The 25,419-nt window shown below is 38.5% G+C and overlaps 1 protein-coding gene and 1 long non-coding RNA gene across 3 annotated transcripts in view; one reads left to right on the top strand and one right to left on the bottom strand.

The window, feature by feature from the left end:
* The window catches only part of LOC148148307 (uncharacterized), a 191,599-nt gene that overhangs the window by 67,195 nt on the left and 98,985 nt on the right, over positions 1 to 25,419 (top strand). The window lies entirely within an intron of this gene.
* lsg1 (large 60S subunit nuclear export GTPase 1) lies at positions 128 to 24,867 on the bottom strand. 2 transcript variants are annotated; one of them, XM_043702281.2, is made up of 14 exons: positions 24,336 to 24,867; positions 23,814 to 23,940; positions 21,283 to 21,403; positions 19,024 to 19,110; positions 17,553 to 17,639; positions 14,054 to 14,114; positions 12,106 to 12,282; positions 8,970 to 9,401; positions 6,559 to 6,660; positions 5,786 to 5,869; positions 3,693 to 3,807; positions 1,639 to 1,718; positions 908 to 1,084; positions 128 to 561 (listed from the first exon to the last, which is right to left on the bottom strand). In XM_043702281.2, the coding sequence occupies exons 1-14, from the start codon at positions 24,438 to 24,440 to the stop codon at positions 382 to 384; spliced, it is 1,935 nt and encodes a 644-aa protein (XP_043558216.1). In that variant the 5' UTR covers positions 24,441 to 24,867; the 3' UTR covers positions 128 to 381. The 2 variants fall into 2 exon arrangements, with proteins under 2 accessions (XP_043558216.1, XP_043558215.1); XM_043702280.2 differs by having other exon boundaries at positions 3,693 to 3,816; positions 5,726 to 5,869; positions 24,336 to 24,862.

Raw genomic sequence — 25,419 nt, 5'->3', positions numbered from 1 at the left:
TGGTGACACTCCATTCCATTGGTGATCACAAAATGTGGAAAATTTTTGGGGAAAGAAAATCATTTCAAACACAATCCAAACAAATGTCATTATCTATTCTCAATTAGTAAATAAATGCCAAGTGATACTACATGTACTTATTTTATTCTTTTACTGCAGAATTCAACAATGGAATCACACACATCTTTAGAAAAGATTAAAAACTCATACTGTAACAAAGTCTGCATAAATTCCAAGTGAATTATACTAAATTAGTTCAAGTACTGCAGTGTATTCTATCAGGTTGCTGACTCTTTCTTTCAGCGTACATTGAAACACATTTATAACTGAGCAATAAGTAATTAGGTCAAGTGTCCAACTCCTGAGAATAACAAGTGAAGTTCACCCATCCAGATGTTTATACATTCTCCGTAATTTTTCTTTCTTATGCCTATTGCCATGCTTTTTCCATGGTTTTCCTGCCACATTTTCCATGCTGGCTCCAGTCATCGGTGTTGAGCTAATGCCATATTTTAAGCCCATTGCTGACTGAATTCCTTTTGTCAAAGCACGCATATTCTCCTTTTATAAAATATAAAATACATAAGTCAATTTCAAACACACTGTAAATCTTACTAAATCTGGATCAATTTCCAGAATAAAGCTCTAACACACAAAACAGTGAAGAATAACATTATAAACGTCCAAGTTTCAGGATTATTGGGATGAAGGGACTCTTCCACCAAACCCCAACCACCCAAATCTACAGTATTTCGAATAAATTTAAAGGAACATGTGAATAATTTCCTTAACAATCCTGCTATTGTTACTTGCATTCCAGTTTTTGACCTATACCAAGCTTTTGTCACTTGAAATCCATTCCACAAGAATAACACTATCTTGCATTCTACTTGTTGTGCTTCTTTACCTGATGAAAGAAGCTTTTGTCCACATAATTTTCAATTCTTTTCAAATTATGCTGCTTCCTTTTGAAATTTGTACCATTCTCATCACATACAACACCACATTCTTCAAGTTTAGCATGCTGGAATTGGAAATGAGTAGGATCAATGCCAGGTGGAGAGTGGCAGTACAACAGCTTGCCCTAAATTTAGAAGCAGAAAAAAACATTAAAATATCTATTCAAATCTAGTTATTCATTTTATACATAGATTCATACAGCATAGAAAAGGCACTTTGGCTCAAGTCTGCACCAACGTAACTATCACTAAAGGATGCTAATCCTAACTTCCTGCATGTTTGACATGTGGGAACCAATTTCTTTTCAATGACTATTTGCTAATTTTCCAACTTTGGGTGTTTTTTTTTGTAAACTTCATTTCAATATCCAGGACTAACAGCAGAAATACTATACAGCCAAACTTTGGAATAGAGTCAATCCACATCATTTATAATCAAAAATACTGGTTTGAATACTGAATATCACTATGTTTCTCTCTAATCTGGCACCCTGTTCATCTCTATCTTTTGCACTTAAAACAACTCAGCCACTATTGTGGCTAAACAAAAACCCCCAGTCCAATGGTTCTTCCAAATAATTTTCTTCATAATTATGAAAACAAAACAGGATTCACTCTCAAACAATCATGCACTCAGTGCAAAGACTACAAACACTGTACAGTCAAACAGTTTACTCACTGTAACATAATCTTTTAAAATATATCGAGCTGCTCTAGGTTGATCTGGTTGTCCATGGGCAGTCATAAAACCTCTCATATCTGCAAGATAGCAATACATTGGTTAAAGAGATGACTGAATTCATTATTGGACTTTTCCAGCATTAAGAGCGTGACTTTCTGAAAGAAAGAAATTACGTTTGCCTAACCAAGCTGTGCTACTGAAACAAAAAATACAAACATGATTGTGGAATGTAGCTTCTAATAAAGGTTTGGGCACAATATTTTTGGCTAAGAGACTCATTTTTTTCATCCTTCAAACAGAACAAAGATGAGAAGGTAAATGTCACAGGAAATCAGTGTATAAAATCACCATCCAAAAAGCAGGTGTGCACATTTAGGACAATCCCAATTGCAATACATTCTACTCTCCCTCATTGGAATATTGGGAAGTCAGGCCACTGATAAAATGATAAAGCGTCAACTTTGGCCTATGTTTTCTAGTTGTGCAAGGGTACAGTCTACAGAAGAATTCAAATAAAAATGGTTATGATGCAAAAATATTGAATACTGGAAATGATGAATCACACTAATATTTTGGGACAGGGCAGCATGGTGGCTTGGTAATTAGCGCAAATGCCTCTCAGTGCCAGGAAGCTGGATTCAATCCTAGCCACTGTCTGTGTGGAGTCTCTACATCCTCCATGTGCCTGCGTGAGTTTCCTCTGAGGGGACCCAGGTTTCCTCCCATTGTCCAAAGATGTGCAGGTTAGCTGGATTGGCTATGCTAAATTGCCCAGTGTCCAGGGATATGTAGGTTAGGTGGATTAGCTATGGAATGCAGGGTTACAGGGATAGGGTTGGGGCAGTGGGTAGTGAGGGTCTGAGTGGGATGCTCTTCGGAGGGTCGGTATGGACTGGATGGGCCGAATGGCCTACTTCTACTCTTTTGGGATTCTATGATCGAATTAGCTTGAGAAATGAACCACTCAGGGACACTTAGATAGTTGTCAAGAGTGATGACGCAGCCTCATAACAGAATCAGGTACCTCGGATAAAGAGCCAAAATGACACATTTTAATTTTGTTCACAAGTGCAATTCCAATTACCCTACAGCTCACTACTTGAATTTCCCCTTGACTTCCTGACACTGTTCTAATCACCGACATGAACACAGATTCATAATATTCAGTCTCCCTCATAACAAGATTCTGCTCACAAATGAATGAAGAAAGAGAGGAAGGAGAAACATATTATTGCGACATGGGGTTAATTTTGTTAATTTTAAACCAGCAACACAAAAAAGATTTATCCCTAGCTGTAATCTGTGAAAATGGGAGGCCAAGAACTATTTAAAGTAAAAATTAACAACTTTATTCTTACTTAAAAGTCTAACAGAGAATAATTAACTAACAACTATTCCCAACTCCTTCCTCTAACCTATCTTTTACTTTCCCTTCTATAATACTAGATAAAACCGATAAAACCCTCGATTAAGATTTACCAAAAAACCCTCGATTAAGATTTACTTGATTGGAGTTTGGTATTTTTGAGGTATAATTTAAACTGATTGGCTGAAGTTGAATTTGTTTTGTCATCTCCAGGCAACCCAACTGATCTAGCTGTTCGACAAATGTTACACTGTTGCCTTATTCAGAACAGTTGGTGCTGCGTCAGGTAGTTCTGCCAGCTTTTAATTCTCTTAAAGGTACAGTACCCCTTACACCTTCATAACAATATTCCTCAACAGCAAGGGAAATGTAATGGCATAACGCAAAACACTAATATAATTAGCTTTACTCTTACATCTTTTCTGATGGTCTATTGCAAATGAGGCAGTAGATTACACCTGACCTCCCTCAAACTCAGTGGAGCCATGGTTAGAACGGAAATCATGATGAAAAGCAAAAACCAATGCCTGTACTTCAAAATTCCAGAAAATAACATTTTTAATAATTATTGTTACATTAAGACCAGACTACTAATTGTCCTATAAAGCCAGACAATAGCACAAGTGAACATTGTCCACAAATTAAATACAGTATGAATAGAAATAGATACACTTATTAGACTTACACCCATAGGCAGTTAATAATTCCTCATAAGTAGGTTGTCTATTTGGGTCTTCATCCTCTCTGGGCCGGATAATATTAATTCCATATGTGGCTTCCAAAACATGCCTGGGAATATGCTGGCAAACATAGTTCAATCAAGGATTTCAAACAAATGTGTCCTTTAAAAATTGATGGTGATAGCTGCAACCCACAATTGTGTTACATAGAGTCAGAGAGATGTACAACATGGAAACAGACCCTTGTCTAGTCTGCATTTGTTTCCCAGAGCATAGAGGCACCAAATCTTCTTTCTTTTTAGTGTTGATATGTCTGAGTAAATCCATTATTTTGTGTTTATATAATCACACCAGAAACTTGGGGTTTTAGTATCACAGTAGGAAATAGTTTTATTGTAAAATTATAGTAGTAGAAACTCATAGTTGCACCTCATATAAAGAATATGGCAAGTAAATATGGTGATTATGTAGTTTCTAAAGATTGGCACCACCGATAATCTATTTGAACGTGACGAGAAAAAGGAAAAAAATTTGATTTCAGGTTGTTATTTCAGAATCTTTGATACCACAGTATTTTATTGTTGGTTGAATTTATTTTTTAAAGTGCCGATAGGAAATTACTTTATTACTTCAAAACAAATGTAGAGTGATACATCAACGTGATAGGATTTGGTGGATCTAGAGTTGTTGTTGCAAAGTTTTATGATAATTGTGGTAATGGTTGGGAACGGGGAAGTGGTGATGGAGGAAGAAGTGAGATGGGAAGAGGAGAAAACAGCGATTGTGAAGACAAAATCACGTTAAATAAATAGACAAAACAATGAAGCATTTAAAAAATTCTACATTCAAATTTTCTCATTTCACAGCTCAAAAACATGGTCTTTAAAATTATCATACAAATTAACCTGTGACGTGCAAAACTATATATATCAAATCTCCTGAATACAGAATGACTCAATTCCATTTTCCAAATTCATGTTGCCAATTTATTGAAATGGCGTATGTGGTGTCAGAAAGAATAAAAATTCTATGCGTTATGTTCACAGTAGTTAGAAAGCCCAGCCTATCTTTAAGAACTTGCCAACATTGGGCCTGTTTTCAACAATATATAACTACTTAAGATAACCTGAACATGGACAACACTGCTGTCCATCGCATAAGTAGTAGGAACAAGAGTAAATAAGGTGCTTTCTAGTCTTTTTTCAATGCCTAGATCCAATTTGAAAACATTTTTGATGATGGGACAGCTGAGAGGATATTGGAACTATTGCTCGAGACCAGAATCCTGGGGAGCTGGTTTCGAAATTAAGGCAGGAAAGCACAGAGCTCACTAGATCTTTGCAGACTGCTTTAAGATTTCAGGCGACCACAAAACACAGGCCGAATAATGAGTAGAAAAGAAGGAAGGAAATACAAAAGGGATTCTGATAATCTGAAGCCTTAATTCAAAAGATTTTAAAATTTTCAACGTAAAGAATCTAATTTAATTAGACAAAGCCAGAAAAAAAAAATTGCCTACATAGTATTACATATCTGTTAAGACAAAGTTGAGAATTAATTTCTAAGTAAAAATATCTTTTGGGAGAGGAGGGGCAAGAAACTGAAATTCCAGTGGACCCAAATTTTAACAAAAGCTAAAGATATTTCCTAAAAGCTGTACTGCTAAAATCTCAGGACAGTATTAAGGAAACTCTAGGTGGTACACCTCAAGTACAAACTTTTTATTTAAATCAACTATCATTTGTGTAGAATATGACAAGTTCAACAAACTTCCAATGCTACAAGTAAATCAATTCCGCAGTTTAATGAGTTTGGAAGAAATGCATTAAAAATTGTTTAATTGTCATAATTTGATGGCCATGAGGTAGGAGTTGCATTTTTAACTAAAGAGAAAGCTTTCCTCTTGTTGAAGTTCTTCCCAAGTGCATTGGTACTCTTAAGAAGAAATAATGTTGCCAAAGAAACAAGATTCTTAATTAACATATTAACACAGTGTAAATTCAACCAATTATGACATTTAATTTTTGAAAAAGGATATTAAAGAGATAGGTGGCACATGGTCTCTCATTTGGTCTATGGGTAAAATTCCACTACAAACCATTTCTGCTTTGGTAGAAACAAAGGATGGCATCACTAGGCCTGGACAGTCACACAAGCATAAACCTGGCTCCACGTATAACGTCTAAAAGAAAATTCAGTATTAGAGATCAGCTGAAGTTATTTTTAGATTGGATTCAATATTTTACCCAAAAGATGACACATTAACTGCTCATACTGAGCCAGAATCTATTAAATTTCAAAATTAGTTGTTTATTAAAAATATTAACCAGAAAATGTTGAAAAAAGTTATAATGAACCCAATTCATAAAGTTATCAGAAGATGAAACATTGCTCATCTTCGGACTGTGCCTCTGCAGTTTATAGACTGAAGGATAAAAGCTACACCACCCCATAACTAAAACTATTCAGTGAATTAAGCGAGTATGAATTTAATTCTTTAATTCTTTGTTTAAATTTTTCCTTATTAACCTGCTCAGAAATGTTATTTTGCACCTCTAAAGCAGGTGGGATTCAACAGTCCTACTGCACCACAAAAGCCCCATTTAAGTCATTGTTTATCATGTTAAGTGAATTAGCAGACATGCATAGCAACAAATTATAATATCATAATTGTGCAATCAGCCTCTAACTGTCATATTCTAATTGATGTAGGTGCAGCTTTACCCTACAGTTAACTTAACCAATCTATAAATGTTTGATACTGACACGCGAACAAGGAAAAAAAACATTCCATTTCAATTCTTCACATCTATTCAAAACATTTTAACAAACAAATTGATGAGTAAAAATTCAGCACGAAAGACAAAGTACCTGAAAGTGTTTTGTATGGCCTGGAGTTGCAGACACAGAAACTTTCTTATTTTGAAGAATAGTATTGATTGTTGAACTTTTGCCTACATTTGGATATCCTACCTATTAAATGAAACAAACCATGAATACCAACCACAGACATAATGTAACATTCACAGATGATCTATTTATACATTCCCAGTTTACACCATTGGGGTTCCATTTTGGTGATGCATGAAGTGCCTGACACATTGCGTTTATAAAGTAAAAGACTACTGGCTCCCAAAAATAAAATGTTCAAATAATAACAGGTAAAAATACAAGAGTGCACACAGGGATTGAGGCAGGTCCTTATAAAACAAAAACCAAATGCATTAAGTCTTAACATCTCATGTCAAGGATTAGCTTTAACTAAGGTAATCAGTGTACAATGACAAAGTTAAAAATCACAACACCAGGTTATAGTTCAACAGGTTTATTTGGAAGTACTAGCTTTCGGAGTGCTGCTCCTTCATCAGGTAGCTAGTGGGGCAGGATCATGGGATACACAACTGATGCGATATATTGAACAAACCTCGATTGCTTTTAAGTCTTTCATCTTTTAGAATGGATAACAGGTTTCAGTTCATGAATATGTAAATCTCAGAACTTCTTTCAAGTCACATTCCCAAGATTTTATTAAAAAAAAAATTGACATCTCAGCTCAGTCAATGCATTAAAGGGGAAGAGATTGAAGTCCGTCTGAATTCCAATCTTGAGTCAGACTGGCTCTACTTCCAAAGAAGGAATTTATAAAATGTCATTTGGGTTGACTGCCTACAGATTGTGTGCTTTTTGAACAAAATAGAACGTATCTGCAAATACAAATTCACCCCATAAACCTATTTGCACGTGCATGTGAGGGAGAGAGAGCATGTGCATGCCTGATAGTGTGCGCGAGCAAATGTGACAAAGTATGTGCCTGTGAGAGGGTGTGAGACATTTTATAAATTCTTACTTTGGAAATCAAACTCCTGACTCAAGGTTGGAATACAGACAGACTCCAACCTTGCAACTTTAATGCATTGTCTGAGCAGAGATGTCAATTTTTTAAAAATAAAATCTTATCTCAGGAATGTGACTTGAAAGAAGTTCTGGGATTTACATATTAGTGTATCGAAACCTGCAACCAATTGTAAAAGATGAAAGACTTAACAGCAATCTAGGTTTGTTCAATATATTTCATCAGATGTGTGGCACTATGATCTTTTACTATAAATTCTGTCTGATCCTGCCCCACTAGCTACCTGATGAAGGAGCAGCACTCTGAAAGCTAGTACTTCTAAATAAACCTGTTGAACTATAACCTGGTGATGAGAGATTTTTAAACTTTGCCCACCCCAGTTCAACACCAGCACCTCCACATCAGTGTACAATGATCTCGCTGAGCTGGGAGGTTCATTTCTGCGTTCTATTTATAGGTTTAGATTTCTTTGGGTTGGTGATGTCATTTCCTGTGGTGATGTCATTTCCTGTTCTTTTTCTCAGGGGGTGGTAGATGGGGTCTAACTCGATATGTTTGTTGTTAGAGTTCCGGTTGAAATGGCATGCTTCTAGAAATTCTCATGCGTGTCTTTGTTTGGCTTGTCCTAAACCCAAACATACAAATAGAAAGCAGGAATCATGCACACTGCTTTGCCTGAGGACCACTGAAGATGTTACCTAACAGGGTGATGAAACATTGGAAATGAGCAAACCTACATCCAGAACCTCAACCTGAGCTACAATTCTTCTCAAAACTCGCCAGTGTACAATGATATTTTGTTTTTATTTCTATTGAAAGAAAGCATCAATATAAAGATGTCATCTATTTGAGGCTTGACCTTTACAAAGTCTGCCTAGTAAAATCTAAAGAAATGGAAATTTTTTAAAAGGAAGCTAACTACAGGTTTTTTGTTGAAATCTAAAATTTGCTCTCCATCGGTTTTCCAGCTTTCATGAACCACATGCTCTGATCACTTCATGGCTGCTTCTTTGTAATCAAATTCTTGTCTTGCCCACCCTACCTTCCCCACAATTGGAATATATCCTGTTTATTCCACTTTTGCTTCTACTGTCACATTATTTCCTTCTTTGATATGGAAGTTTATCCCATATTTTCTTTAAGCAACCAAAGCACAAAGTCAAAGCAACAAAAAAAAAACTAGAATGAAAACAGTGGAAAAATGGGAATGAAGGAAGAAATACATAAATAATACATCATAGAAAAAATGTAAATGATTTAAAGAAAGGAAACAAAAACATGAAACAGAATATGAATCAAACAGAATGCCAGTGAGAGAGACTAAATGCTTTTTTGTCATCATACCATTCCTTTTTCAAAGTAATAAACGGGCAAAAATACAGCAGAAGGTGGACGAAAAAATATCAAAGTTACTTATGTATTCACTCACTAAGCCCACTGTTATTTCATCATCTTTCACACGCTGTCCTTCGTGCAAAGTTCTAAAAATCTTCAACAGTTCATTTCGCTGCATCAGGTGGCTTGGGTTATTGACACATTTTTTCGTAAACGCTGTTGTACTGGAGCTTGAACTACATGTAGGCTTGTCATTTCCCTTGTAGTAGTGCTCACAATGGCCAGCGGAGGTAGGATTTATGTTAATTGGACCAGTCGGGTTCTCAATATCAGAGTCGATAATATTTTTATTCTCTTCTCCTGAACAGGTTTGCCAAGAGTCATCTTCATAATCTTCACATTCACTAGAGTCACCTTCATCTGCATCATAAGCAGGCCACAAGCCATCTCGAGCATCAAACGGAGTAACTGATCCTCTTGAACCTTCTCTTTCACTCACTTCACTTTGTCTCTCTTGTGCTTCTCCCTAAACAATGAAAATTAGAAGCATTGAGGCTGTAACATGATTTTTGTGGTAGTTGTGCAATAGGACTGAGACAGTAAATTTTATGCCAATGAAAACACATGTAAAAATGAGAGGTCACCTTGTTTAACAGAAGCCCAAGTTCAAACAAGACAAATATTAAATTTAGTTTTAGTATTATATCGCAACATTCAAATCTCTGGCATTGTTTAGTGTTGTGATACTATCAAAACATCAAGAAACAAATTCCAGACTAAATCAAATAAAGAACCAACAGAAAATGGTTTAGTTTTACCAAAACAAAATAAATTTCAACACTCAAAATGGACACAAACATTACAGTTTAAATACTTAACTATTTAATTCTGATTTCCCTCCCCAGTTTCTTGCCATTTCTTTTTCAGATCAGCCTGAATCTTTCCCAATTCAAGTTCAGTATTAAAGTGCTGAATATAAGTAATATTCCTGGTGTTGGAGCCACCATGCTCCCACCGGCACTGAAGGTGTGCAGCCGTTGCCCAACAAGCAAAATTTCACAATGGCGCAGAGGCTGAGGTAGAAGGTTCATAGGTTCTACATCTATCACTGAGGGCCTGACAGAAGTAGTGAAAGAACAAAAACAGAAATTGCTGGAAAAGCTCAGCAGGTCTGGCAGCATCTGTGGAGAGAAATCAGAGTCGAGTCGAATCGAGTCGAGTCACCTTTCCTCAGAGGTGGTGAAAGTAATGTCCTGTACCCACAGGACCAAGTATACACCAACACAATGATGGGGAAGGTGATTATCCATGCATTGAAACAAGTCAAGATCTCTGTCCTTGGGACATGTTGCAATGCAGCAAACAATGTAACTATTTGACAGAGATCAGGGTTACAGCCTATCTCACAATACCACTGCTTATTGAATGGCATCGCTACCAGTGCCAACCTCACCAAATTTCATCCACAATCTAATTTTTCACTTGCATTCATAAAACCCAACGACTACACTGTGCAGCACAATCACTCTTCAACCAGACAAGGAATCATACACAAACACATCTATCAATACACTGCTGTCACTTCAGGATAAGATAGCACAAGGACCTGGCTGTTAGGTGAAATCAGTCCCCCGAAGAGGCAGTGTTGCCCATCATCACGCAAAGACTAACAGAGGAGATGGCCAAAAAGTAGACAGATTGCCCAGGCGTATAGTGTCTTTATGTACCTATCTAAAAGCATTCATCCTTGCTCAAGTTCCATATGGTCTCATCACAAACACCTCCTTACAGTAGCCACAGTGCATCCTTACCTTTTACATTTCTCACTGTAGGGTACTAAGAGCAAGATCCTTCTTCAGCCCTCAGAAAAAAATGGAAGGGAATAAGCTTCTGCATGCCACTCCTACCCAAGGAAGTTGAGGAGGAGAAAAGCAAGGAAGATAGCACTGTCTCAATTTTTACAACTGTCCCAGGCACCTGTTTAGTGATCAACACCAAATGTGACTTCGAACTCAGTGAAGAACGCAGACCTTCACACTGGGATACATTGAGCACTACCGGACATCAGCCAAACTCAGTGAACAGAGCACAACAGGGGCTACATTGCCAATAAGTTAAGATTTGCTGTAGAAAAGTTCATGAGAACCACAAGATCAGGGTTCAAAAGATTATCAGTTTAACAAATTAAATGTTTGGTGCAAGGAGCAGTTTGCTTGAATCTATGGATTAAATAGGGAGATGAGGGAGTAGATGTTCAACTGGCACACTGCTTAATGCAGAGTCTGAAACCAACTCTCTTCAATGTAAAGAGAGTGGTTAGTTCTGTCATAAGATCTGAGGGGTTGACATCACACAGCTTCCGATAACCAAGGTTGCGGAGTTGACTAGTCAATGCAGTTTCCAAGGAATGTCAAACTGCTTGCAGAGATTGAAAAGTGCAGCAACTGAAATTCAAATAGCTTCCAATATACAACTTTCATCTTCTACTTGAACAGCAAGGTGACAAAATAAAAACAGCTGTCATGGTGACTCTGGGTTACTCAGCACAACTTACAAAATTATCTGCCTATATAGATCTCTATCATTCAGCATATCAAAAAGCTGACTGAACAGATATGCTAAGGTAGTGGCATGAGAATCACAATTCCTGCTCCATGGTACTCAAAAATTGCACTGTGCTGACATTCAGATAACCCAGACACTTGAGGGTCATAAGACAGAACATTCTGAGGTGGTCCAATAAGGCTTGCAGTCTAGAGTGAATCTGAGGAAACTGAACTTCAGAATCTCAGCAATCATCCACAAGCAATTTTAACAAAAACAATTCAGTGTTTTATTTTAGCAGCATTGTTATCACCAGGAGATCTATAACTATGACTGCAAATAAATTTACTGCTAAGTAATCTTTCAAGTGTTTACCAGAAACCAGTTCTAAACCAGCTCTAATTTTTAGTGGACTAAAAATTGCAATAAAGTGAATTAAGTAGATTATTCTTAAACATATTAAATATTACAAAGCATATTCCTCAAATATTGATTTAATTTTCTCAAGATGCTAGTAGTTGTAGAATAAAAATACTGGATTCTCATTGCAGTTTCGGTCTGCAATACGATAATTAATATGCTAGAAGGATGATAATCACTGAGCTAAAATGTCCTTTTCATTCATTACTGATTTTCCTCCTGTTCCTATTTTAAACATGTCAAAATAGCTTTCGTTAATGGCTTACCTTTGCTTCAGCATCCAGTCTTTTCCCTTCTGCAGTGGCTGACCAGAATACAATCTGGATACCTTCTTTATCAAAATATCTTGCCCAGGCTTTCCGTTGTTCACATGTCAGCAAATCAGATTTATTTAGGAGGATCATGTTGTCTTTATCTTTCTGGACCTCCTTCACATAGCGTTCCTGGGAATAAACATAAGATTCAAGGAAAAAAGTAGACATTAGAGTTCAGCATATTCAAGGATGAACTGCATAATTATTTTTTTTTACAATATTACCTATTGTGATACACAAAGGGTTTGATCTTTCTAAAGTGCATACCTGTCGCTGCTGGCTTTTGTTGATTTGCTAATTCCCTTTCCCACTCATGTTTACTCTTCTGCACACTTAATATTCTTCCACTTGTCTACCCTAGATTGTCTAAACAATGCAACTGAAATACTCCTATACTTCAAATAGAATAGTTTTTCAGTCTGGGGTCAACTGCTGCAACTTGTTAGACCAGTGAATGTTGAAATCTGTACTCCATGACATAAGATAAAAAAATTGGGATGAGGCCTGGCCACAAGTACTTCTCGAAGTATAGTCTATAACTAAAGCACCAATAAATCTAGAAACAGCAAAGAGCAAGATCTTAAGCATGTGAGGCTGGAGCTGAAAGCAGAGAGTTACTGACAAGGCAGTTTGATAGAATACGATTTGTACATGTAACTGTTTTTGTTAATAGTTACATTCAGCTAGAGGAGAAATAGCATCATACAAGACCAGCAGAAAGATCTGCACATGATCAAGAAGTGCAATTGTCTTAAAACGGAACAATTTGTGAGTTGTAATGTTTTTCAAAATGCAAGTGGTGAGACCATGAAAAACGGAAACTAAGCAATAAAAAAAGTAGAGAAAATGCACAGGTTATTTTAATATATCAAGAACTGTTACAATGTAACCACTCTTACTTCATCACAAGAATTCAGCTCTTTTACCCTTATATGGGTGGCACGGTGGCTCAGTGGTTAGCACTGCTGCCTCACAGCACCAGGGTCCCAGGTTCGATTCCACCCTCGGGCGATTGTCTGTGTGGAGTTTGTACATTCTCTCAGTGTCTGCGTGGGTTTCCTCCAGGTGGTCCTGTTTCCTCCCACAATCCAAAGATGTGCAGGTCCAGTGAATTGGCCATGCTAAATTGCCCGTAGTCTTAGATGCATTAGTCAGGGTAAACATAGGGTAAGGAATTGGGTCTGGGTGGGTTACTCTTCGGAGGGTCGGTGTGGACTTGTTGGGCCGAAGGGTCTGCTTCCATACTGTACGAAATCTAACCTAACCTAATCTTGAAACAATAGTGTAATAGGATCTGGAGCTGATCCTGGTGGAATCTAGACTGAGCATCAGTGGGCAAATTACTGATAAGCAAGTGCTGCTTACAGCACTGTTGACGACACCCTCCACCACTTCATTGAGGATTGAGGGTGGACTGACTGGATTTGTCCTGCTTTTTGCATTGAGGATATACCTGGACAAATTTCTATACTATCAGGTAGATGTCAGTGTTGAAGAAATTCTAGAGCACATGCCTTCAATACCATTGCCGGAATACCACCTGTATTTGCAGTATCCATAGTATTTGCAGTATCCAGTGCCTCCAGCTGTCTCTTCATATCATGTGGACTGAATCAAATTGACTGAAGATCTACACTGGTGATGCTGGTGACCTCCGGATGTGGTGTCATTTAGAATCAGCTGTCAAATCTTGGGTTATAACATTCTAAAGAAAATGTGGCCTATTTAAATGTTAAAAAAGATACTTTAAATGTGACAACACCATTTTAACTTGGGTCTAAATATGGGTAGAAGAACCAATAGTTAAAATCCTCATTTGAGTTTGAAACCATATCTACACTTCAAATGAGATGAGGCATTTTATTGCTAGCAAAAAGAGTTTAAATAAGCTTTTACTTACCAAGTCTTCACAGCGGAAAAGCAGTGGGTTTCTAGCATCAACAATCTGAACAACTATATCACTGCAGAAACAAAAAATAATTCAGTAGTTCAATTATGACACAATAATTTAATAGAATAAAGTTTTCAACTCAGACTAGGCAAGCAACATTATCTCGGAGTCATACTTTACACATGTCCCAAAAACATCACTAGTAGAGGTGACTGTAGAAGGGAGGAAACTGTCCTGGGAGTCTCCAATCTTGACTCCAGACCCCACGAAGTCTGATGGCATCAGATGAGATGGCCAAGATAATTTTCGGATTAGCATGTGCCGCCATTCCTCCCTCAGTTGATGGATTAGTACTACTCCATGTTGAGCAGTACTTGGATGAAACACCAAGGGCATGTGTAGTACTCTGGGTGGGGGATTGCAATGTCCAGCATCAAATGTGGCAAGGTAGTACTACGGACCAAGCTGGTCAAACAGCTGCTGGACTGAACCAACAAGAGGGAAAACCATACTTGACCTCATCCTCATCAAACTGCCTGCCACCGGTGTATCTGTCCCTGACAGTAGTGATAACAGTGACTACTGCACAGTCCTTGTCTTCACATTGAGAATATCCTCTATTGAGTTGCATGACACTATCACCATACCATCACACCTGGTATAGCAACTGTACTATTCAAGATCGGAGATGGTTACAGAGAGTGGTGAACTCGGCCTGGACAATCACAAAGGCCAACCTCCCATCTATAGAATCCATTTACCAGGCCCACTGTCAAGGAAAGCCTGCCAGCATTCTCAAAGATCCATCCCACCCTCGCAATGTTTTTCTACCACCTCTACCATCGGGGAGAAGGTACAGAAGCCTGAACACGCACCAGCCAGTTTCGAAACCTTTTCTACCCTACTGTTATTAGAATACTGAATGGACTCACTAACTCTTAACATTTGCTTGTATCTGTGTTTTTGTTTTTGTCACTGTTTACACATTATTAACTTATCTATGCTACTTAACTCAGCGATCTGCCTGTACTGCTCGCAAGACAAAGTTTTTCACTGTGCCTCGGTACACATGACAATAAATTTAATTCAATTCAATATAGCAAAATCAAGATTGGGCACTCATGAGACGCTGTGGCAGCAGAACCACACTAACATAACCTACAACTGCACAGCCAACATATCCCCCACTTTACAATCAAGCCAGGGAATCAACACTGGTTCAATGAAGCAAGCAGGAGGGCATGCCAGCAGCAACACCAGGCACATGCTAAAATGAAGTTCCCATGCAGCTACAAACAAAATGACCTTTGTGCCAAATAGCCTAAGTAACAAGTGACTGACACAGCTCAGTGAATCCACAACCAATGTATTCAACTTAAGTTCTGCAGTCCTGCCATAACTAGTCAGAAATGTTGGGGGACAATTAAACAATTCACTAAAGAAACAGCTCCATAAATATCCCAACCTCAAAAACAGGGAACCCAACACATCAGTGGAAAAGGTTAATGCATTTGCAACAAATCTCAGCCAAAAGTGCCAAGTGGATGATCCATCTCCATCTTCGTCCAGAGGTCCCCTGCATCACAGGTGCTAGCACTCAGCAAATACAATTCGCAACGCGATATCAAAAACAATTGGAGGCACTTAATACTACAAAAGCTATATGCCCTGACAGCATTTCAGCAATACTACTAAAGATTTGTGCTCCAGAACTTGCCACGTCCTAGCCAAATTATTCCAGTACAGACCCAACACTTGCATCCTCCTTGCAATACGGAAAATTGTCTAGGTACGTCCTGTCTACAAAAAGCAGGACAAATACAACCCAGCATCATTAATCATTAACAATGTGATCTAAAGTGTTACTGACATCACTAACAAGCAGCACTTGCTCACAATAACCTGTTCACTGACACTCAGGAGTTTCCTCAAGGCCACCCTGCTTCTGACCTCAGTACAGCCTTGGTCCAAATCTGGACAAAGAAGCTGAACACCAGAGATGAGACAAGACTGATGCCCTTGGAATCAAGCCACATTTGACTGGAGTGTGGCATCAAGGAGCTTAACATAACTGGAGTCAATGGGAATCAGAGGGAAAAGTCTCTGCCGATTGGAGTCATACCTGGCACACAGGACAATAGAGGAGGAGGACAGGAGTCAGTCATCTCAGCTCCAGATCAATTCTGCAGACATTCCTCAGGATCATGTCCTTGGCACAACCATCTTCAGCTTCTTCAAAGACCTTTTTCATCAAGTGGCAAGTAATGTTCATACCAGGCAAGTGTCAGGAAATGAACATTTCCAACAAGAGAGATAGTCAAACCATCATCCCTGGTCATTCAATTGTATCATCCATGGACACCCCACCATCAACATCCTAGGTTAACACTGACCAAAAACTAAACTAGGCTATTCATTCAAGTGCTGTGACTACAGCAACAGACCAAAGGCTAAGAATCTTGCTGTGACTAACCCAACTCTTAACTCTCCAATGCCTGTCCATCATGCATAAGATACATTTAAGAATGTGATGGAATACTCCACACATGCCTGGATGAATGCATCTCCAACATTCAAGAAGCTTGGCACAATCCACGACAAAACAGTCCACTTTATTGGCACCACACCAGCAAACATTCATCACTCTACCATTGATATTTAGTATAAATGCATTATATTTGCAAAGTGTACTGTAGAAATTCACCAAGGCTTCTTCAAAAGCACCTTCCAAATCCATGACCACTACCATCTCGAAGGACAAGAGAAGCAGATACATGTAAACACCATATCTGGAGGTTCCTCTCACAACCACTCACTGGCTAGACTTGGATATGTATCTTTCAGTGTCACTAGATCAAAATCCTGGAACTCCCTGGAGCTTATGGGTGTATCTGCACCAGATGGTCTGCAGCGGTTTCAGAAAAACATTCTCAAGGCCAACTCAAGTTGGTGATAAATGTGGCAGTAATGACCACATCCCGTGAGTTTATATAAAAAAAACTATGATGAGTTGGAAAAGGTATCCTCCAGAGGTAGTGCAACAGAGATAACACATGACAACTGAACTTTTCATGCTCTGTATATCAATTCTGCAAGTTGCAAAGCATCATTGGACAAGTTGAAAATGATGCCACTATAGAAAAAATATTAACTTTAAAATATGGCAAATTAACACCATAAAGCTGAACACCCTGTTGAGTCTGGATCAGGCAAAGGATGGAGGAAGAATACCCAGGTGCATTTAGACAACTTTCTAAATTCAACAGAAACCATAAACCCCAAACAATAAAGTAAGGATTGTTTCACAATAAATACTGAATTGCTTTATCTAAATTTAACTAAATCCATAAGCCAAGATAGATCTCTTATAGTTATAAAATACATCCCAACTAAGTGCCTATTCATCCACATAGATTTAAATATTCTGCTTAGTATTCCAAGTTTTTGACAGCAAAGTAAGATGATCTAGATTGTGATTTTAAAGGGATGTTAGTTCTACATACCATACCTTCTTTCAATCACTCTCCATAGTTGACGCCAAAACTCTAAATTCCTTTCGAATGGTGTCAGGATCAAGTTGCGTTCTTCTTCCAACCTGGAGATAAAGAGAGAATAATAATTGATTTTTAAAAAATTGTTCCTGGAAGTTTTGGTGCAAGATAAATGCATTTTGTCCAGAAGCAATTTGCACTTTAGGAGAAAATGGTGTTAAACCTTTACAAGATTGCTTTCTAAATAAAGTTCAACAAGTGCTGAAATTGGCTGATCAGTGATCACTCAGTTTGATTGGGACAATTCCAAATTTTCTGGAGGGGGATTATTCCACACATTTGTGGCTTGAAAGCAATATTGTTGATTTTCATGCTGTTAACATTTGTGCTTCAGATCATGGTAAAGGGGTGGAATTCTGTGCAACTAAAACACAATTTTGTCACGTGTGGACTGTGGATCTGGATTGCCAGTTGCAGGTATTGCAGATATTGCACTATATTATGGTAATGCCATAATCATACCTTTCACATTGCCTTATGGTGGGAAAATTGAGCCCAAGCAACTTCCAAGTCATATATAAGAACATTAGAATTAGGACAGGAAAAGGCAACTCAGCCCCTCAAGCCTGGTCCACTATTTAATCCAATGATAGTTGATCTCACCTCGACCTCATTTCCATTTTCCTGCCTGCTGCCCATAACATTACGATTTAAGTCTGTCTATCTCCTCAAATTTATTCAGTATCCAGCATTCTCTGCGGTCTGGAGTACAGAATTCCATGGGTTCATAACTCAGAGGTAATTCCTCCTGAGCTTTGTTTTAAATCTGCCACCTTTTAATCTAACACTACAACCTCTTGTTCTAGATCCCCCCACACAGGGAAACATCTTGCTCATATTATGGGTATTCAGGGCTGTTATGGAATCAGTTGCAGATGAAAGTTTGCTTAACTAGTAAGGTAAGATGATGAATGAATATGTTTTAAAAAAACAAGACTTTTGGGAAAAGAGATGCCAAGCTACATCAGAGTTCGCCTATGCCTACTCACACTTAACCCAATTCTCAATTACAGGATTTTGTCTAACACACACTGTTACCATCACAGAAGATTTAAATGAGACTCCAGGCATTTTTACTGAAGGGAGGGACATATTTTTTTTTGCCTACAATTACAATTCTGACTCAGTTAAAAATCATAATTCTGACAATCTTAATTAAGACATAAGATCTTCAAAACAAGTCTCTAGATTCTTTTGGATGAGTGAACTCTATGACAATGACACTTCAAGCAACCAAAGTTAAAAGCCCATTGAATTAAAGTTGTAAGATGATTAAGGAAACATCCAGTGATTCATAGTTGCCCTCATGTGCTTCAAGGTCTTAGACCCAAAATCACAAGACTCTTTTTTTATATATTAAATAAATTTCATACCCATTAGTATTTAATTTACAAAAAATGTTAATCACATACAAACTGCAACACTCACCGAGCCAGCTGTCTTCTCCATTCCAGGAAGTTTTCCCGTTCTGATTGTTGCAGTTCTTCAGCTGCTGTGTTCTCATCCCAATAAGGCCTACATAAAAGGCAACCAGAGTCATAGAGATGTATAGCATGAAAACAGAACCTTCGATCCAACTCATCCATGCCGACCAGATATGCTACATTCATCTAGTCCCATTTGCCAGCATTTGGCCCATATCCCTCTAAACTCCTCCTATTCATATACCCATCCAGAAGCCTTTTAAATATGTTGTAATTGAACCAGCCTCCACCACTTCCTCTGGCAGCTCATTCCATATATGCAACACCCTCTGCGTGAAAAAGTTGCCCTTTATGTCCTTTTCAAATCTTTCCCCTCTTACCTTAAATTTATGGCCTTTAGTTTTGGACTCACCCATCCCGGGGAAGACCTTGTCTACTCACCCATCCCAGCCCCTCAATTTTATAAACCTCTGTAAGGTCACCCCTCAGCCTCCGATTCTCCAGGGAAAATAGCCCCAGCCTGTTCAGTCTCTCCCTATAGCTCAAACCCACCCAATCCTGGCAACATCCTTGTCAGTCTTTTCTGAGCCCTTTCAAATTTTACAACATCCTTCCTATGGCAGGGAGACCAGAATTGCATGCAGTATTCCAAAAGTGGCCTAGCCACAACAGGACCTCCCAACTCCTATACTCAATGTCCTGACCAATAAATGCAAGTACACCAAAAGCCTTCTTCACAATCCTGTCCACCTGCAGTTCCACTTCCAAGGAGTTATTAACTTGCACTCCAAGGTCTCTTTGTTCAGCAACACTCCCCGTGACCCCTACCATTACGTGGATAAGTCTGGTCCTGATTTGCCTTTCCAAACTGCAGCACCTCACATTTATCAAAATTAAACACCATCTGCCATTCCTTGACTCATTGATCCATCTGGTCAAGATCCCGTTGTACTCTGAGGTAACCTTCTTCACTGTCCACTACACCTCCAGTTTTGGTGTCATCTGCAAACCTTCTAACTATATCTCCTATTTTCACATTCAAATCATTTATATAAATGATGAAAAGCAGTGGACCCACCACCAATCCTTGCGCCACACCACAGGTCACAGGCCTCCAGTTTGAAAAAGAACCCTCCATCACCACCCTCTGTCTTCGAGTCAGTTGTGTCCAAATGGTTAGTTCTGCCTATATTCCATTTGTTCTAACCTTGCTATCCAGTCTACCATGAGGAACCTTGATGAACATCTTACTGGATCATTAGATCACATCTACCACTCTGCCCTCATTATGAATTTTCATGTTAAATAAATTTCATATCCATTAGTATTTAATTTACAAAAATGTTAATCACAAACTGCAACACTCACCAAGTAACACTGTTCCTTCTTCAAAAAAACTCATGTTAGTGATATACGATTTCCCAAGCACAAAGGAATGTTGACTATCCCTAATCAGCCTTTGGCTTTCCAAATACATGTAAATCCTGTCTCTCAGGATTCTCTCCAACAACTTGCCTATCACCAATGTCAGGCTCACTAGTCTATAGTTTCCTGGCTTTTCCTTACCACCTTTCTTAAATAGTGGCACCACATTAGCCAACTTCCAGTCTAATTGAGAAAAAGATTAAAACAAAACTTTTAATTGGCCCAAATACAGGGTGTGACTTTACATTTAGTAGAACTTGAGTCAGAGAAAATTGATTCATCCAAAATTAGATATCTGACATTCAGTTTAGCAACAGACACAAGAGAGATGGAAGCTGGAAGATGGGACAACTGGATGTTATCTATATACATTTGGAAACTGACCCTAGCTCCACAGAATAATGTCGAAAAGGTCAAAAGGATTGATTCAAAGGTAATTCATTGGAAAACTGAACAAGTGCAAACTTCTAATTTTAAAAAAAAAAGTAAAAAAAAAAATTATCTTTCAACTATGCCTTAAAATCAAAGTACATTGGACATAAAGTTTGTATTTTAGTTAATCAAAAATAATTTTAATATACTGAAACATTAAGGATCTTTCAGATAATACAGAAATAAGTTATTTCAGGTGCAGTTTGAAATTGACTCAGGACAGAAAGTGAGCAGTCTGCAGAAAATCAATTATTAGAAAAGGAAATCGATTAGAATTATAGAATATTATTCGAGTTATCTGCCGCAGAAGAATTTCCAGCATTAAAATATTTCATCTTTCCTGAACAATACAGCTGTGTTCATAAATCAAAATCTTTAAAGAATAAATATTGGAATACTTTTGCACCTTCTGGGAATGGAAAGAAACTGCTTATTCTCTTCTTGAATCTTTTTAATCTTTTTGCTTTCCTCTGTTGTCAGTAAACCAGTTCTGTCCTCAGCAGAAATAATCTTGACATTCAGTTTCTCTATCAACACAGAAATTTAAAAACTTTGTTATGAATACATACTAAAACTTCTTCCACAGATTTCCTCTCAATTACAAACACTGCCATAGTATCTCAGGTATAAACACTTGTAGGCCATCAACAAAGTAATGGTTTATATTAAAACATACTTCCCACAAGTATACAGTGGACATACACGATAAATGGACAGCACAACTGACACAAATCGTGCAATAAATAAACAAAAATCCTGAATGACTGTCATCTATACTGCATTAAACATCAACTAATTTTTATCACTCATTTCATCACACTCTTGATTCAACTGCCTTCGGAACCAATATCTATCATTGGGAAAATATTAAGAGTCAATTTTCTTTCATAGGTAGTATATGTATGTGGCTGGGTCAGCATTTATTAACCATCCCTAGATGTCCTTAGGAGGTGGTAATGAGCTACATCTTGAACCACTGCAGTCAACTTAGTATAGCTAAAAGTACAATGTTATTAGGGAGAGGGATTTCAGGATTTGTGCGAAGATTTGTAGCTCGGGTGCTCGTTGTTGTGGTTCTGTTCGCTGAGCTGGAAGTTTTTGTTGCAAACGTTTCGTCCCCTGGCTAGGCGACATCATCAGTGCTTGGGAGCCTCCTGCGAAGCGCTTGTTTGATGTTTCCTCCGGTGTTTATAGTGGTTTATAGTGGATTTCAGGAGTTTGACCCGGCAAGATTGAAGGAGTTGTGACATACTTTCAAGTCAGGATGGTGTGTTGTTTGGAAGGGAACTTGCAGATGGGTTCTGTTCGCATTTATTTGCTGACCTTGTCCTTCCAGGTGTAGCGACCATGGGTTTGGAAATGCTGTCTAAGGAGCCTTGTGAATTCCTGCAGTTCATCTTGTTCTTGATGCTACTGGGTGTTGATAGTGGAGGGTATGAACAAGTGACAATGTTGGCACCAATCAAGAGAGCAATCTGGATGGCATCAAGCTTTGAGTGTGTTGTTGGAGATGCACTCATCCAGGCAGGTACGAAGTATTTCATCACACTCCTGACTTGTGCATTGTAGATGCTGTACAAACTTTGGAGAAATAGAGGGCATTACGAGCTGCAGTATTCTTAGTCTGTGATTTGGTCTTGTAGCCACAGTATTTATATAGCTAGGAGAAAATAAAGACTGCAGATGCTGGAGATCAGAGTCGAGAGTATGGTGCTTGATCAGCACAGCAGGTCAGGCAGCATCCGAGGAGGAGAACTGACTTTTCGGGCAAGGGTCCTTCATCAGGATTGCTCATCAAGTTCTGTTTCTGGTTAATGGTAACCCCAGAATATTGAAAGTAATGCCACTGAATGTAAAGGTGTAATGGTTAGAATCCCTCTTGTTGGAGATGGTCATTGTTTGGCACAAATGTCACTTGCCACCGTCAGTCCAAACTGGATATTGTCCAAGTCCTGCTGCATTTGGATATGCTTCAGTACATGAGGAGTCGTGAATTGCACTGAAATTTGTGCAATTTCAACAAACATCTCCAACTCTTTACGGTAGATGGGAGGAAGACCTTTGATGAAGCAACTGGAGATATTTGGGCTGAGGATACTATCCTGAGGAGCTCCCTGAAGCGGAGATGACTGACTTTCAAAATGGTCTAGAACAGTCTACTTTTATGATTTTGCATGTTCTTAGGGTTAGTGGATTTCAGATGGAAAATCAGGACATTGCATATTTTAAATTTGAAATGAGAACAGCCTGCCGAAAAATCTCTTAAGAGAAAAAAATTGAGTAGCCTATCTAAATACACTAGTGAAAATTGACAAATTGTGCCATCATGATAGGAAAAGACCTAGACAAGGTAGTCAGAATAGTATGCAGAATCAGAAAACATCTCTAAACGTTAATAATTTATTTAAACAGAGAAGAGGTGTATTTAAACAATAGAGAAAGAATACTGGTAGCTATTGGTCCAGTCATGTTATCCTCAAGATAGCAAGGTTAATAACAAAGTACAAATCTGACGACAATACACCCTTGGCATCAGTGGGAAGAAAGCAGATTAATGCTTTGAGTCCAGTGACTCTTTATCAGAACTGTTTTCTTCCCACAGATGCTACTAGACCTGCAGAGTGTCACCATCAACTTATGTTTTTGTTTCCCTAGTATTCACAATACTTAGTTTTATTCTCTTGGTATCAGTGCCTGGAAATAAAACTCAATGTTGAAAATTCAGATTATACCCAAGTGCTGATGATTCAGACAGACCTAAAACAATGATTATTTACCTGGCCTTTTCATAAAAGAGAAATGTAGGTTTTCAAATATAATTGAACTAGAAAAAAATGAAAATATCAAAATGGATCTTAATCAGAGCAAGATAACAAAGGACAGTGCATTGATGGAACCACACACCTACAACTCTGAACAATTTTCAAAATATCTTACCAGCTACAAACTCTGTGCCTGCCAGTTCTGCAGTTGCAAGGAATTCATCTAAAGTGCTTTGTTCTGTTACAGATTGCAAATTGAGCCGGCCCCAGTTATAGCCATCATTCAGTTCACTTGTGTGAAGCTACGGGTGATATAATCGAAGTAGATCCAGTTATTACAACGATGTCAACGATATCAACATTGAAGCAAGAGTGTTTCATAAATTCAGTTATTGTAGAGGAACTGACAAGTGTTGCAGTGGGGCAGAAGTGGCAGGGTGGGGCGGGGCAGAAGTGGCAGGGTGGGGCGGGGCAGAAATGGCAGGGGTAATAGGAAGGGGGTTGTGGGGGGGGGGAGAGAGGGGGTCGTGGGTAGTGGGTTGGTAGGCACAGAGTGGGTAGTGGGCAGGGAGTGCATGGGACTGTGAGATGGGCAGTGGGAGGAGAAGGTGGCAAAAGAGGGACTTTGGGGCATAGGTAGTGTGCAGGGGTTTTAGGTGGAGTTGGAGGGCCCGAGAAGATGCCTGACCAGTCTCACCCAGCTGTCAGTTTTCCGCAATCTCCCCGAAGACTGGTTCTTCTCTTTGATGATAGCTCGGCCCAGGCCGCCGCCGCCGATACTGCTGCTTTTCTTCTTGCCCATGGTCTCTACTCGAGGAAACTCCTCCACGTGACCAAACCGTCAGGTTGAGCAGCAAGAATCTATTTCCCCCCGGATCCCGCGGCTCCGACTCGAAGGTTCCGGTTAAATTCAAAGTGAAAAACAGAAACGGTCAGATCAGAGAATTTTTTAATTGTACTTTTATTAAGATTACACGAGTTATAGATGTTTAATTTACTTTTATCCCAACCAATTTATGTTGATTGAATAAATATTATCGGCACTAATCTTTTTGAAAACTATTTTTGAAAAACCAATGCATTATTGCATCAAACTGTGATTTTGTGATCCATAAGTGGACCCGAATATTTGTTGTACTATAAAGTATTTTTAATTAAGAGAAGAAAATATGCTTTTTTATGCAAGTAAAATTTAGAATAATTGGAAATGTAAAACAGATGGAGATAAAAACATGACAAGACCATATAAACTCTGGAAAGTACTTGCTCTGTACCTCAGTTTATCAGTCTTTGATTCGTATTACTTGATATTCCAGCCCAAGGGGGAAAAAAATCTGTTGATTAGTGTCCATATGTAATTGTAAGGTTGTGTTAATTTCATTGTTCTTTTAGTGATTGTAACGAGGTCAGGCAAATGGACTTCATAGAATATAAGTTCTGTGATTGGAGCTGTTAACATGTTCCAGTCAGGGAGTCCTGGCTGACAGATATAAACAGGAGTGTTGGCTCTGAGCTAGCTGGGTCAGCATCATGTACTATGCACGTGTAAATAAAGGGTGACTTGGTGACGAGATACCAGCCTTTGTGGAGTTATTTCAGTTCGGATTTCGATCACAAAAATGAATACTTGATCTGCACCTTCCTTCTAGAATCCTTTTATGCTTATAACATTGCAATCTGTCAATCTCACATAGTCTGCTTTGTCTCCAGCTGCAATGCATTACAATTGTGGTGGGACTAGAGGGACAAATGTGTAAGATTGTCTTTAATTTGGCTGTACT

This window comes from Chiloscyllium plagiosum, unplaced genomic scaffold (assembly GCF_037043375.1).
Source record: "Chiloscyllium plagiosum isolate Xiang-an unplaced genomic scaffold, Cpla_swu_hap1 HiC_scaffold_13, whole genome shotgun sequence".
Lineage (NCBI taxonomy): Eukaryota > Metazoa > Chordata > Chondrichthyes > Orectolobiformes > Hemiscylliidae > Chiloscyllium > Chiloscyllium plagiosum.
Note: the sequence above shows the minus strand (reverse complement) of the source record. Positions and strands in the feature narration are given on the sequence as shown.